Source organism: Fukomys damarensis, unplaced genomic scaffold (assembly GCF_012274545.1).
Source record: "Fukomys damarensis isolate Sample0158 unplaced genomic scaffold, DMR_v1.0_HiC HiC_scaffold_25, whole genome shotgun sequence".
Classification (NCBI taxonomy): Eukaryota; Metazoa; Chordata; class Mammalia; order Rodentia; family Bathyergidae; genus Fukomys; species Fukomys damarensis.
The window spans coordinates 17,854,451-17,869,728 of NW_022900937.1; the positions used below are offsets into that span (position 1 = coordinate 17,854,451).

The 15,278-nt window shown below is 46.2% G+C and overlaps 1 protein-coding gene across 1 annotated transcript in view; it reads left to right on the top strand.

The window, feature by feature from the left end:
* Dis3l (DIS3 like exosome 3'-5' exoribonuclease) overlaps window positions 1-15,278 on the top strand; it is a 30,948-nt gene that overhangs the window by 9,645 nt on the left and 6,025 nt on the right. The window contains exons 3-11 of the mRNA XM_010643268.3: window positions 1,435-1,563; window positions 2,262-2,397; window positions 4,863-5,039; window positions 6,389-6,467; window positions 7,846-8,025; window positions 8,413-8,582; window positions 9,788-9,949; window positions 12,677-12,924; window positions 13,784-13,876. Coding sequence (XP_010641570.1) covers window positions 1,435-1,563; window positions 2,262-2,397; window positions 4,863-5,039; window positions 6,389-6,467; window positions 7,846-8,025; window positions 8,413-8,582; window positions 9,788-9,949; window positions 12,677-12,924; window positions 13,784-13,876 — 1,374 coding nt within the window. The remainder of the gene's footprint in view (window positions 1-1,434; window positions 1,564-2,261; window positions 2,398-4,862; window positions 5,040-6,388; window positions 6,468-7,845; window positions 8,026-8,412; window positions 8,583-9,787; window positions 9,950-12,676; window positions 12,925-13,783; window positions 13,877-15,278) is intronic.

A 15,278-nucleotide genomic window follows, 5' to 3' on the forward strand; every position in this document is an offset into this window, starting at 1 on the left:
TTTTTTTTTTGGTACTGAAGATTGAACTTGGGCGCTTGTGTTTGCGAGACAGGTGACAGAACCACTGAGCCAAATCCCCTGCCCCTAGCCCAATTCTTTTTAAGGTAACTCAATATTAGCATTACTATGGTAAGAAAACAATATTTCTCATTTTGTTTTGTTTGTTTTTTGAGACAGGGTCTCACTATGTAGTTGAGACTGACCTGGAACTCACTTTGTAGCCCAGGATGGTCTCAAACTCACAGCGATCCTCCTGCCTCAGCCTCCCAAGTGCTGGGATTACAGGCATGCACTACCATGCCCGGCTAATATTTCTCATTTTCTAATGAAGTATACGACAGATGGCCACATTGAGCATTTCAGTACCAATCAGTTCCAGCATGATTGCTGGCTTGCTGTTAGCATGAACAGCCAGTGCTGAGGACATGAAAGGTATTGGTATTTATTTGGACAGACTAAGTTAAAGAGTTCTGTGTTTGGGTTGGTCTTACTAAGTTGCCTGGGCTGGCTTTGAACTTGAGATCCTTCTGCTTCAGCCTCTCACATAGCTAGAATTACACACAGTTTGAATTAATAGGTGTGTACCACTGCTCCTAGCTTTCCTTTGTGTAGCAAGGTCTTGCCGTGCAGCACAGGCTGACCTCAAACTCACCATCCTCCTGCTTCACCTTCTCAAGTAGCTGGGATTACAGGTGTACCCCATCTCACCCAACTAGACTTAATTTTTGGTTATGACATGGTTGGGAGCATCTTTTGAAACCTTCCAACTCCTCTTAGCTTTCTGACACTAAACTGTTAGTTCTCTTTTATGTAAATCAGGCTGACTGCAAAAATAAAACTCACAGATAAAGCCCTAAATCTATTTACCTTTCATGTCCTTTGCAAGGTCTATCCTTTGCGAGGTCCGTCAGCAGAAAGTAAAATCTATGGAATGCTAATTCCATTTGTAGAACAAAGTGAGGTGCAAAATTAAAGTGCCGACTGGATGTGGTGGCGCATGCCTGTCAACCCCACACTCAGGAGGCTGAGGCAGGAGGACTCTGTCGTGTTCGAGGCCAGCCTGGACTGCATAGTGAGGCTATTTGTAAAAGGCAAAAATAAACAATACAAATGAAGTGCCACATTCTGCTTCCCTGCGTGTGCAGAGGCTTTGACGAGGGACAGGGGGATACAGTTCTATAGGAAATCAGCTGTAAGTCTCTGAAGAGAAAGGCAGGACAAAAGGTTTAATGAATCCGCCAACTAATTAACTAATTAACTAATTAATTGCACAAGCTGATCCTAGCAGGCGAAACCGAGACAGGGCAGTGGCCCAGTAGCACTGAGCACACAGAGGCCCGGATGAATAAACGTAGTCTTTTGTTTTCGAGCTCCTCCTCTCCCAGATCCCTAGCTGAGCAGGGCAGCGGGGACTGACTGCCCCCTGTGTTGCAGACAGTACAACAAACTGCGGAGTCTGCTGAGGGACGCACGGCACGACTGCATCCTCTTCGCTAACGAGTTCCAGGAGCACTGCTACCTCCCCCGGGAGAGGGGCGAGGCCGTGGAGAAATGGCAGAGCAGGTGCGGCTCGCGGTCCCCCCCCAGGTCCTGGGCACTGGCCGTCAGGCGCCGGAGTGAACCCGCGCTCACGCTGGAACTGTGATCCACACTGAAATGCTTACTGCACCTACTTTAGAGAGAGCAGTTGAACACCTCAATGTTACATGTTTTTAAAACTGTAATTAAGGAGACAAGACACAGGTACCCGGAGTAAGTTCCCCCGGAACCTAATGGCCAGCAGGATCCAGAATCCTTGTGGGGATCTAGAAGTCATGCCTCATGTGCGTGTGTGCATGCATGCGCGTGTGTAAAAGGGCTCCTCAACCAGGACTCGTTTGTTCATCTCCTCGGCCGTGCTTGTCAGCCCCTACGATGCTCTGAGCCTTGGCCTCTAACTGAAGGGTGTGAAAAGATGACAGCCTTGCGGTTTCTAGACCTTGTGGAGAATGAATGCAGTTGTTATGGGGTTGGATGTCTCTGGGGATGGCGTTTGCTTTCTGATTCATCTCTGTATCCCCCAAGGACCCAGCTCACAGTTTCTATGTAATGGAGCCTCAGGAGGTGTTCATTGAGTGATTGAATGAGTGGTTATCTGTTTGGTCCAAAGGACTACAGAGAGCTGAGTGTGGGAGGCCGAGGCAGGAAGATTAGCAAGATTTTGAAGTCACCTTGCATCGGCTTGCCTGCATAGGAGGGCTCATGCTTTGCCTATCTTGCAGGAGCATATACAACGCGGCTGTCTGGTACTATCACCACTGTGGGGACAGGATGCCCATCGTTATGGTGACAGAAGATGCAGAGGCGATTCAGAAGTATGGGAGTGAAACCCAAGGAGTGTTTGTGATTTCTTTCAAGGTATTTCCAGTGGTTGGGTGTAAGTGGCAGTGTGTGTAAGTGCACATTCATTTCCCAAGTAGCACACACTCCCCCGGGTCCTGGCACAGAAAGAGAAAGGAGGGATTTAAGATGTCACATGTCTGTATCACTTCCCTGATCAGCCTCAACTTCAGCCCAATAAGCCCTGCTGACAGTGAAGCCATTTTTGTTGTGGATTTGTGTGTGAGCGTGTGTGGAAATTAAACCCAGAGCCATACACGTGCTCAGCACACACCCTACCTCTGAGCTGCACCCCCAGTCCCTAAGCTATTGTTTGTAGTTACTGCAGGTACAGAAATAGCGCTGATGGATGGAACAAGACTGCAGTTATTAGCCAGGCATGGTGGCACACACCTGTATTCCCAGCTCTCTGGGAGGCTGAGGCAGGAGAATCACAAATTTGAGCCCAGCCCAAGCAATGTGGCAACTTAGCAAACCCCATCTCAAAAGTTTAAAAATGGGCTAGGGATGTAACTTAGTGATGAGCCCTGGGTTTAATCCCCAGTACTAGAAAGGAAAAAAAATTTTTTTCCATTATTCTCATTTTTGAGAAAACAAAATACCACTTTGACACGGCCCTGCTTATTAGTAATCACCAGCATGTATGTATACCAAGCATATCATTGGGGATTGAATTAAGTGTAGTAATAGATGTAAGTGCATTGTTTTATTTAGTTCTAGAACAAGTTGATGAGGTTAAGTGTTATTATCCCACCTTACTGATAAGGGAGCTCAAGCACAGAAAGGCTAAGCCCCTTGGCCGAGGTCACACAACAGGAGTATGTGGCATTGCGATTAGTGCCCAGGCAGTCAGACGCCAGAGCTCTTAACCACCAGGGCGAGCTGCCTCCGCAGTGATTTTCCTGACTACGCATGCAGAACACAAACTGGAGCGCAGGGCTTAAGAGACAACGTTGCCTGTGGCAGATCCCTAGCGGAAGTGGCCGGAAGTGGCGTTATTGCTGTCAGCTTCTTCCTGCTGTCATAGCGACACAGTTGTTGCTATCTCTTCAGACCCTTTGGAGAGAACCGGGCAACTGCTGAACTCTCCATAGACGCCATTCTCTCCTGTCTGTCCAGGGGGTCCGTCAAGCTCCACCGGCTGATTTCATCTTTCGATTGCACGGACTTGAACACAGCTCACTCTTAGCCGTCAGTTTAGACAGCCTAGCTGCGTTCCAAATTGTGGATTCTCTGAGGTGCACGTATTGCTAAAGATGTGCCAATAGAATTTGCTTGGCCCTGATATAAAAAAGCGCTTTGGCATGCCAGAGAATTCCGGGGGCACTGGATATTAATGACCGTGTCACTTGTTTTTTCGGCTCCAATACATCATGTCTTGTTCCTGCAGAGGACAGTTGACTAAAATTACATTTTTCTACTTTTTGTGGAAATTACTTTTCTTTGTAGTCCCGCAGTAGAGGACAGTTTTATTTTGTAGAGCATTTCTCAAGCAAACGGTGTGACCAAGGGCCTCACAGTGGTGAATGATAGCAGAGAGAGGAAGAGAGGAGATTGTGATATTCAGAGAGAGAAGCCCAGCATTTTCTTTGGGGACCTAATTTATATGGAACAGAACCAAGGCGATAAATAGTTCTCAAGTTAGTGCTTCAAGATGACAAAGGTTTGCTATTGGTGAGTGAGAAGTGACCATAGAATTGGGCTGCTGATTTGAGTACAAACAGAATTTCTGGAAAGAAGGGGAAAAACAGGAAGCAGTTTGAATAGAGCCCTGAAATTAATGGGAGAAATGCTGGAGTTGACAATAAGGGTGACTTTTCTTCTTTCCAGTATGAGAAATGACAATATGCTAGACTCTACCTTTGACTTGAAACTGAGTTTAAAATCACATATTAAAAAATAAGAGGTCTTACCTGGGTGTGCTGGCACACGGTCTCAGCACTCGGGAGGCCAAGGCAGGAGGATTGCTGTGAGTTGGAGACCAGCCTGGGCTGAATAGTGAGTTGCAGGTCAGTCTCAACTACATAGTGAGAACCTGTCTCAAAAAACAAACAAAAAAAAGAAGTCCAGGGATTTATTTCAGTGTTGCTGCCACCTGCTACACAAGCATCAGGTCCTGAGTTTGATCCCTGGTACAAAAAAAAAGATAAAAGCCGGTCATGGTGTGGCACATGCCTGTGATCCCAGCACTCTGGGAGGCTGAGGCAAGAGGAACATAGGTGCAATTGCCCAGCCTGGGCAATTTAGCAACTTAACAAGACCCTATATCAAAATAAATACTAAAATAAAAAAGAGGCTGAGCTGCCACTCAGGATGAATACTCTGGGTTCAATCCCCAGTGCCAAAAAGAAAAAGAAGAAAAGGAAAACAGGCCAGGAATGGAATGCTCACCTGTCACACGCACATACACGGCTGTCCCGAGTTCTGTCCCAGTCCCACAGTGAAGAGTCCTTGTACCTTCTCTGTGCCTTTGCCAAACACAGGATTACCTGGACAACTTCTGGCCCGATTTAAAGGCTGCCCATGAGCTGTGCGAGTCCATCCTCCAGTCCCGCCGGGAGCGGGAGAGCGAGAGCCAGGAGAGCCACAGGAGGGAGTACTCGGAGCACCTGCCGCTGGAGGTGCTGGAGGCCGGCATCAAGTCGGGGCGCTATGTGCAGGTGAGGGGCTCTGTGAGTCAGCATCGGGACCACCACCCGGCCTCTCCTGGCTGCAGACTGAGTACCCAGGCTGCACCCAGCACACGGGGTGGGAATCAGCTAGGTGTGCATGTGGAGGGGCTTTGGCCTCCAATCTTCTATGGCCCTGCAGCTGCTCTGTGATGGACTTAATCCTGCTGCGCCTGTGGAGGACTGCACAGGTGGAGTGGGGGAGCTGCCTTGGCTTTGGGGGTTTTTTGTGTTTTGTTTTGAGACAGAGCCTATGTAGACAAGATGGCCTTGAACTCACAGCAATCCTCCTGCCTCAGCCTCCCAGGTTGTTGGCATTTTAGGTGTGCGTCACCATGCCTGGTGGGAGCTGCCTGAAAATACTTCCTGTCAGTGAGAAATGCATTGTTGGGCCGGGGATTTAGCTCAGTGGCACCCGCCTGCCTGGCAAGGGCAAAGTCCTGAGTTCAATCCCTGGTACCAAAGCAAACAAGCAAAAAGAAATGCATTGTTTTGAATCAGGTGGGAAGATTTGGTAACCTTATTAAATCTGAAATTTAGCCTCTGCATTCTGGCCATTTTCCTTCCCCTTTATGATCCTCAGTCCCCGAGCACAGGTGATGTCCGGGTCTAGAGAAAGCTTACATCCTGCTTCCGGTTTCAGCAGTTTTTATGTCCTCTCATGTTCATAGGCTAACACGCAGAGGTACAGAAATGCCCTGGCATAGATCTCATATTTATTTATGTTTTTTTTTTTTTTTTTTTTTGGTACCGGGGGTTGAACTCGGGTCCTTGCACTTGCAAGGCAGGCCACCGAACTGCTGAGCTAAATCCCAGCCCTATGTTTATTTATTTATCTGTTCACTCCTTCATGTTTGTGGTGCTGAAGATCATACCCAAGGCCTCACACCTGCTAGGCACACACACTCCCTATAAGCTCCAGTCCAGTCCTGGAATTATTTCTGACCAGCAACTCAGGTTTTTATTTTGGCCAAAGTTTGAGAGCCACACATTGAAGTCCCTTGCCAAAAGTGGGAATATTTTAAATGGTGTAGCTAAGGAGTGGTTTAAAATGACAGTATCCTCTTGAGAGAAATTAATATTATTCCTAAAGAAAGGGATCATATTCCAGCACTCGGGAGGCTAAGGCAGGAGGATCCTTGAGAATTTGAGGTCAGGTTGGGCTACAAAGAGTTCAAGGCCAGCCTGAATTACATAGTGAGACCCTGTCTCAAAAAAAAAGATCACAAACATTTGAATATTATGGGATACTTTTATAAAGTTTAAAAAACTGGACCTTTTGGAGGTAGATAAGGCAGATAGGAAATTTTTTCATAATTGATTTTTTATTATGATTTCAGGGCACTCTGAATGTGAACAAACACAGAGCCCAAGTAGAAGCTTTTGTCCGACTTCAAGGAGCCAGCAGCAAAGATTCAGGTTCAGTATAAACCAGACATAAACTCCCATACTGCTTTTTCATTCTGCTGTCTCACAGCAAGGGAAGCAAAGTCGAAACTTAGATCCTACCCCCATGTCGTAGTGCACTCTAGGTTTGTGGGATTTTAGGTTTGTCCCCTTAGCTTTTGTCTCTAATTTCTGATTGTACCTTATCTTACTTTCTAAAATTTTTAAAAAAGTTTTAATTAACACAGATGTGCCTCTTTACCGGGCATGCTGTGACATTTTGACACACATGTACAGTGTGTGAGGGTCGGCTGGAGGGACTTGCCACATCCCCACTTACAGCTAGCACTTCCTGGTGTTCGGAATTCTCTCAGTTAGCTATTTGGAAACATTCAGTTCATGTTGTCAACATAGCTGCTCCCCTTGCTGCAGGGTACTGGAAGTTTTTCTTCCTAACTAATGTGCCCTAGTTTCTGGTTTTATTGCACTAAACTTTAAGATGCAGAGAAGCAGGGCTGGGGATTTAGCGCAGTGGTTCTGCTGCCCACTTCACAAGTGCAAGGTCTTGAGTTCAATCTCTGGTACCCCCCAAAAAAAGATACAGAGAAGCAGTCGCCTCCCCAAATTAGCCATGAGTTAGGCTGAGATGTAAAGACATCCCTGTGTTCTGACTCTGTGTTTTGCCTTTGGCTTTTTATTCCAATACTAGGGATTGAACCCAGGGCCTTTGCACATGCTAGGCATGTACTCCACCCGAGCTATATCCCCAGTCCCGCCCCCCTTTCCTGGTTTTTTTTGAGGCAGGGTCTCACTATGTAGTTGAGACTGCCCTGGAACTCACTGTGTAGCCCAGGCTGGTCTCGAACTCACAGCGATCCTCCTGCCTCCGCCTGTCCAGTGCTGGGATTACAGGCATTCACCACCACGCCCAGCTTTCCTTTGTTATTTAATTTTTGACACCAAGTCTAGATAAACTGTCCGAGCTGGACTCAGACTTTCAACATTCTTGCTGGATTACAAGCATAGATCACCTCACCTGGGTTATAGTACCTTAGTGAATCATTTCAAATAAGTAACCACCCAGGCCTGGTGGCACACACTTGTAATCCCAGCACTGAGGAGGCTGAGGCAGGAGGATTGCCAAGAGTTGAAGGCCACCCTGAACTGCATAGTGAGAGAGGTCCTGTCTTAAAATATAAAAGGTGGCCGGGGTAAAAGCCCATCCTATGATGTGACCCGGTGATAGTTTCTCTGCTTATAACCCGCAGAAGTATGACCTTGAAAATGCGACCTTTGAAAGGCAGGAGCTGTTATTTGCAGGAAAGCTGCTTGGACCTCGATGTGTCTGAACCTCCTGGTGCACAGTGTGGCACCGCCGCCCTCACAGGTCTCTCTGTGTTGCCTGTCACAGGTTTAACTAGCGACATCCTCATCCATGGCTCGAAGGCCCGGAACCGTGCCATCCATGGGGACGTGGTGGTCGTGGAGCTGCTCCCAAAGGGTGAATGGAAGGGAAGGACTGGTGCCCTGTGCGACAATGACAGTGAGGAGAAGACCTCAAATGAGGCCCCCAGCGAGCCCATGCCCACAGGTGAGCCTCGCTCTGCAGGGACAGCCAAGTCGCTCCTGGAATTACCGCTTCCTCCTGCCTAGCAATAAGTGAGAATTACTGACTTTTCCCAGTGGACTGTAGCCTGAGGGTCATGAGGGAATGCAAAGGGAACAGGGACAAGTAGGTTCTGGGTGTCACAGCAGGCCTCGCAGAAGAAAGGCCATCCCGGCAAGTGTAACAAAAAAGTCACTCATCCAAAAAAAAGTGTGTCTTCCAAACTCTAAGAAGGCAGATCTCTGGGCACTCCTTGACCCGCGGGCCTGTGCTTGAAGAAACGGCACTTGGTTTCCGTACTGCCGAGCTGGTCACAGCCCAGTAGGTGACAGCTGGCCCGGTCACACCTTGTGCTGTTCTGTCTTCCCGAAGGCCGCGTGGTGGGCATCCTTCAGAAGAACTGGCGCGACTATGTGGTGACTTTCCCGTCCAAGGAGGAAGTCCAGTCTCAGGGCAGAAATGCTCAGAAGATCCTAGTTACTCCGTGGGATTACAGAATCCCCAAGATTCGAATCAGCACGCAGCAAGCGGAAACCCTGCAGGTAGTTGTCGCTGAATCTCTGTCGTTCTCCTGTCTCCATCAGCTGCTCAGCATTGAGAAGCAGTGTGAATTCTTTTGCATAAGAGGAAATCAATCATTGATGGATTCTGGCACTTCAAGATCCTGTTTTTTAAAAATTCTAAATATATAAGAACCATCTATTAAGTAGTCCATAGTTAATAAATGAAGGCTGGAGTGAAATCGTCCTAGAAAGAACTATGTAGGACAAGCAGAGTGAACATACATTATCCTGCTGTCCAGTCCAGAAACTTTCAATAGCTACACTTTGCCAACACTAACAAGCTTCCTTCCAGCCAGCGATACAGAAATACGATTGCTTGGCCTGTAGGGATGATGTAGTAGTACTTCGCAGAATCGATTTTCCATAAAGGAATGGAGTGCAGGAGAGAAGACATAAACGTGAAAGTTAGAAATTAACCTTTCCTGGTGGCTGAGAGTGTAGAAATGGCTCACTTTCCTTCACCTCATGTTTTGTAGTTTGTAAATGAGATACTAAAGCAGAATGTCCCCAGCCAGTAACCTACCTGGTCATTGTACCTTGGCATCTGGAAGCTTCTGCAGACCCTCTGAGGCCAGCAGGTGTAACCATTACCATTTCCACTTCTGTAGTTTATCCAAATTGTTAAGCGGTAGGGAATCCAGCTTATACTGACACCTTCTTTTCTATCAAAGAGCATCTTATGGCTTCAAGAAAATTAGACACACCAGGTGTGGTGGCACACACCTGTAATTCTAGCACTCAGGAGGCTGAGGCAGGAAGATTGCTTCAATTTCAAGGCCAGCCTGGACTACATAGTGAGTTCAAGGCCAGCCTGAACTAAATAGCAAGACCCTGTCTCATTAAAAAAATAAAATAAAAACTGTACTTGGACCATGTATAATTGGGTTTTTCCATTGTGTTGCAAGTATTAACTAAAACATGTTACAGTTGGCTTTAATAGACTGAAATTTCCAGTCCACTTATTTGGTGTAGAGATAATGCCTCACTTCAAAGTATCAAGCTAAGAATTTGCATACCATCTGGCAGTTCTGTAGAAGAACAAAACACAAAGAAGTGAGCCGTCACACGCCACGACTGCAGATTGCTCTCTGTTTCTCGGTGCCATTTATGTCATTTGTTTGGAGCTTGTAACATAACCACTGAGCTCCTGTGCTCGGCTCGCTTTTTATTCTCCCTCTGTACAGGACTTCAGGGTGATCGTGCGCATCGATTCCTGGGAGTCAACGTCTGTGCACCCAAATGGACACTTTGTCCGTGTGTTGGGAAAAATCGGCGACCTGGAAGGGGAGATCGCGACCATCCTGGTGGAAAATAGCATCTCGGTTGTCCCCTTCTCAGAGGCTCAGGTCAGTCCTCCAGAGACCCGGGGCTTTGCGACAGGCATTTCCTTTTTGGTTTTGTTGTAGTTGCATCATTAAGGAAGGAAAACCCTGCCTGTAATCACAGCAGTCTGGAGGCTAAGGCAGGAGAATTGCTACAAGTTTAAGGCCAGCCTGAACTACAAAGTGAGACCCTGTCTCAAAAAACAAACCAAAAAAAAAGGAAGGAAGGAAAGAAAGCAAGCCAGCCAGTCAGTGAGGAGCCAGGCCTGATGGCACACACCTGTAATCCTAGCACTTGGGAGGCTGAGGCAGGAGGACTGTTGAGCGTTCAAGGCCAGCCTGGACTACAGAGCAAGACTGTTCCAAAAAACAAAAATACCTTTATTCTATGGAATAGCCCACTGTCTAAAGCCAGTGAATAGTGAAAAGATTCTCCCTTCTCTTTATTCTGTATTTCCCTTAAGGATTTTTTGTTTCTTTTTTCAAGAGAAAGTCTGGTGTTTTTGTTTGTTTTGTTTTTTTTTTTTTTTTTTGGTCCTGGGGATTAATCTCAGGACCTTGCATTTGCAAGGCAGGTAGCAGAACCACTGAGTCAAATCCCCAGCCTGAGAAAGTCTTGCTAGTCCAGGCTGGTCTCAAGCTCACACTCCCAAGTGCAGGGATTACAGGTGTCCACCACCACCACATCCGGCTTTTATACCACATTAAAGTCAGCTTCAAGTGTGGAATTCGTTTCCTGCTGTCTCCCAGCTCTCAAATTTTCACATTTTTCAGCTGTGCTTAAAAATGGTATGCCTGCCAGATGTGGTAGCACACACCAGGAATCCTAGCACTCAGGAGGCTGAGATGTGTTTGAGGCCAGCCTTGGCTACATCGTGAGTTCAAGGCCAATCTGAAGCACATAGTGAGACCCTGTCTCAAACAAACAAAAACAGGGTGTCTCAGTCAGTATCCTTCCGTCCCCTGGCCAACTCAAGGGCGCTCACTTAGGGACCTATAGCTGTCAAAATCCTTTAGCTAGCGGCCACAAAGGCTGCCAGGAGCAGATCCCTGCACTCACTCTTCTGCTACCCCTGGGTCAGAAGACCACTTTCACTGTCAAGCTCTTCTCATAACCTTTTCAGAAGACAGAAACCCCGTGACCATTAAACATTAGTTATTTCTGTCACTTTATGATCTTTTAGAATTCGCATAAATCTTATTTATTACCCTTGCCCGGTCATATCCATGGTGCATGTATTTCTGTTCTGCTTCTTTCACTTGTGATCATTTCTCTGTATTGACCCAGCCTACTTACAAAATAAGAAGCACTTAGGACAAATGACTAGATTGATGTACCCGTTTGCTAAACATTCCTTAGTTGTTATGCATTGGGGTTGCTTAATTTTTCATTATTATAAAAGATGCTGCTTTAAATATTTTTATTAACACTCCCCCCACTGTTTTTTCTTTTCTGATCGTTTCCTTGGACCGGAGCCCTGACAGTGAGATTACTAAGTCAGAGGGCATAAAAAATTGAAGACAGCTTTCTTTATGTATTGGCAGTGTTTCCTTGAAAAATTGGACTGGTTTCCATTGCCACCAGGAGAGAACGGGTATTTTTATATTCTTTACTGTTTTTGACAGAACGGGAGCTATAATAGGAAAATAATTTAGCATATTTTATACTATTAAATTTTTATGTTTAACATTAGTTCTGGAAATTATTTGTTGACTTGTTTGGTAGCTCTTAGTGAAAATATTAAAATAAGTGAATTAAAATTACAGGACTAGAATTCTCTCTCCTTTTAGCCTACTTAACTGCAAATTGATGGCTTAAATAGGTAATAATGGAAATTGATAATAGAAATAATAGAAAATGCCCTAGATTGGTCCTATTTAAATTATCTTTAAAAAATTGACTTTTTTCCTTCTTTTGCTTTTTATTTATTATTGTTGTTATTAATATTGGAGATGGCGTCTCATTATGTAGTGTCGGCTGCCTTAAACTTTCAGCAATCCTCCTGCCTCAGCCTCCTGAGCTGGGATTGCAGACATGCACTACCATGCCCAGCTTTTCTTTTCTGACTTTTTTTTTTTTTTCCTCCTTTGGTACCAGGGATGATCTTAGGACATTACACTTGCCAGGCAGGCACAGCACCACTAAGCTAAATCCCTGGCCTGGCTTTTCTTAATTTGGGACATGTAGACTTTTTTCCAGAGCTTGACTTGAATTAAATATTCAGCTACATTCAAACAAATGGATCAGGCTGGGCTTGGTTGTGCACACGTATAATTCCAGCACTCAGGAGGCTGAAGGAGGAGGCTCGCCCCAAGTTGCAGGCCAGTCTGGGCTACATAGTGAGCAGCCTGAACTACAAGGCAAGACCCTGTCTCAAAAAGAAAAAAAAGTAAAATAAATCAAATATAGATCATTTGGAAATGGGGTACACTTTGCCCTCTTTAAGCCACCCACTCATTCGTACTCCAGCCTGAATAATTAATGAGGCTGGCAGAAGTGACTTCCTGAGACACTTGTCGGTTGCAAGGCCCTCAGGGGTGTGCTTTCTGGGCAACCCTGACTTTCCCAAGCCACGTCCAGTGCCTGACATATCTGAGGCACCTAATAAATAATCCTGATCTCAGACCCAAACTAGGTTGATGCAGGAGGTGCTGGGAATGAATTTCTCTCCGTGTTCACGGCGAGAGCACTAGGGTAGACTTCTGCCACCTTGCGGTGCACAGCTGGCTGAGTGCGTGGCCTCTCTGCAGCTGTGCGAGATGCCCGTGAGCACTCCTGAGAGGCCCTGGAAGGTGAGTCCCGAGGAGGAGCGCAAGAGGAGAGACTTGCGGCAAACCCACCTGGTGTTCAGCATCGATCCTAAGGGCTGCGAGGACGTGGATGACGCGCTCTCTGTCAGGACCCTGAGCAATGGTGACCTGGAACTCGGGGTCCACATCGCAGATGTCACACACTTTGTGGCTCCCAATTCTTACACTGACGTCGAAGCTAGAACGAGGTAATACCATGGTCGAGTGTGGGACTGAGTTCTGTCTGCTGCCTTCAGACACCGAAAGGTTGAATGTGTGAAACGCTGAGGATCCCTTCTGGGAAAAAATAACGTAGAGCTCCCCTTCCTCTTCTCCTTTTAGAAAATTAGTACTCTTGCCAGATGTGGTGGTGCACACCGGTAATCCCAGCACTTGGAAAACTAAGGCAGGAGGATCGCCACAAGTTTGAGGCCAGCCTGGTCTGGCCAGACAGTCATCTGCTGTCTCAGAAACAAAGAAACAAAACAAATGAAAAATAATACTTTGATCAATTTATTTTTCCTTATAACTTTTCTATAGATTATTTCCTACTAAATTCAAATGGGTGGTTTTCACAGTGATGCGTTACTTTATATAAATACTGCATTACTGCGCTCTAGTTTTTCTTATACAGCCAAGCACTGGCAAAGTTTGAGAGACTCTGCAGAGTAAGCTTGGGCCAAGTGAAAGAGGAAAAAGCCAGATAAAAGAACACCCTGGAGAAAGCAGGGTGGATTATGGAGGGAAAGCCAGGATAGCTGTTTTGGTCTTTGTATGGCAGGGCCTCACCCTGTGTTCCATGCTGGCCTAGAACTCTTGGTAATCTTCCTGCCTCAGCTTCCAGAGTGTTGGAACCAGGGGCACCACCACACCCAGCAATTTTTCTTTATTACATCACTAGATTATTCAGCTCAAAGCTGAATCTTAGGGAAGTGGGCACCGTTTCATTATGCATCCAGCGGCCCATACTGGAGAGCGGTGGCCCTGGGGAGCCCATCTGGGGTCCTGGCTGTTCCCTCCCTGCTGCCCGGCTGCCAAAGGTCAGCCACGCTTCTGTGTCATTTGCAGAGCCACCACTTACTACCTAGCGGACCGGCGCTATGACATGCTGCCCTCTGTGCTCAGCGCCGACCTCTGTTCCCTCCTGGGAGGCGTCGACCGGTGAGTTTTCTGTTGTTTCAGCACCTTGCGCTCCCCACAGTGGCCTCCTTGCTCTTTGTGCTAATGTACAAGTCCTCACCATCCACCTGCAGTGCAGATATTGGATCTCGGGCTCCTCCAGCCGCCTTCTCTCTTCCACTCCTCCTCCTCTGCTCTTCTTGCTGTTGGCTTTTTAAAGTCTGGGAGAAAATGCATGTGGGGCCCAGGGATATAGCTCATTGGTGCCACCGCCTGCCTCACAAGCACAAGGTCCCTAGTTCAATCCTGGCACCAAAATAAAAAAAGAAAAGAAAAGAAAGAAAATGCATGTGGTACATACCTACTATTTATTATCATCCTTTGTGGTTTGGATTTAATGGATCCTGGGATCATTCCATGTGAATGAGATTGACTTATATGTGGGAATTTGGATAATTTGCAATCTTTAGCTATTAAAAATGCTACCCAAGCCAGGCGTGGTGGCACATGCCTGTAATCCCAGCACTTGGGAGGCTGAGGCAGGAGGATCTCCAAGGGTTAGAGGCCACCCTGAGCTACCTGCTGAGTTCAAGATCAGCCTGAACTACATAGCAAGACCCTGTTTCCAAAAACACCATAAAAATAAAGCTACCTTGGGCTGGGGATTTAGCTCAGTGTCACCATGTGTGCCTGGCAAGCACGAAGTCCTGCGTTCGATTTCCAGTACCAAAAATAAATAAGTAAATGAATAAAGCTGCCTTGAATTCTAAACATAACTCATTTCATATCTTTAAGAAAACACAGTATATCTGAAGGAGACATTTCTAGAAGTGGAATTTCTGTGTCAAGGGTATGTGCATTTATGTTTACATCAACATAATCCACTCCCCCCCACAGAGGTTACTGCGATTATATTTCCACCATCAGTGTTTGGGAATGTTTGTTTTCCCCACAGTCTTGCCAATGCAATATGTGATCGTTTTATCTTAGCCAACTTGATAGATGAAAAATAGAGCGGCCAGGGCTGTTGCTTGGCTGTTGCTTGTGCTTAGTGTGCACAAGGCCCTGGGTACAATCCTTAGCATAAGAAAGAAGTATCTCAGAGTGGTTTTAATCTGCATTTGCCTACTGTGAGCAAAGTTAACAATTTCTGTGTTTAACATTTACATACTCTTTTCTTTAAATTATGTACTTCATGCTCTCTGCCCATTTTCATTGATCTATTACAAATGGATTTATAAGAGCTCTTTATGTATCAAGAAAGTGAATCATTTTCAGATATGAGTTGCAAATATATATGTTCCTAAACAGAATGTTTTGATGGCAAAGTGATTCTTTGCTAAAATGACTTTTTTGCTAACCTCTCATCAAAAGTGAAATTGAAGCTGAGCGTGGTGGCACACGCCTGTCATCCCAGCACTTGGGAGGCTGAGGCAGGAGGATC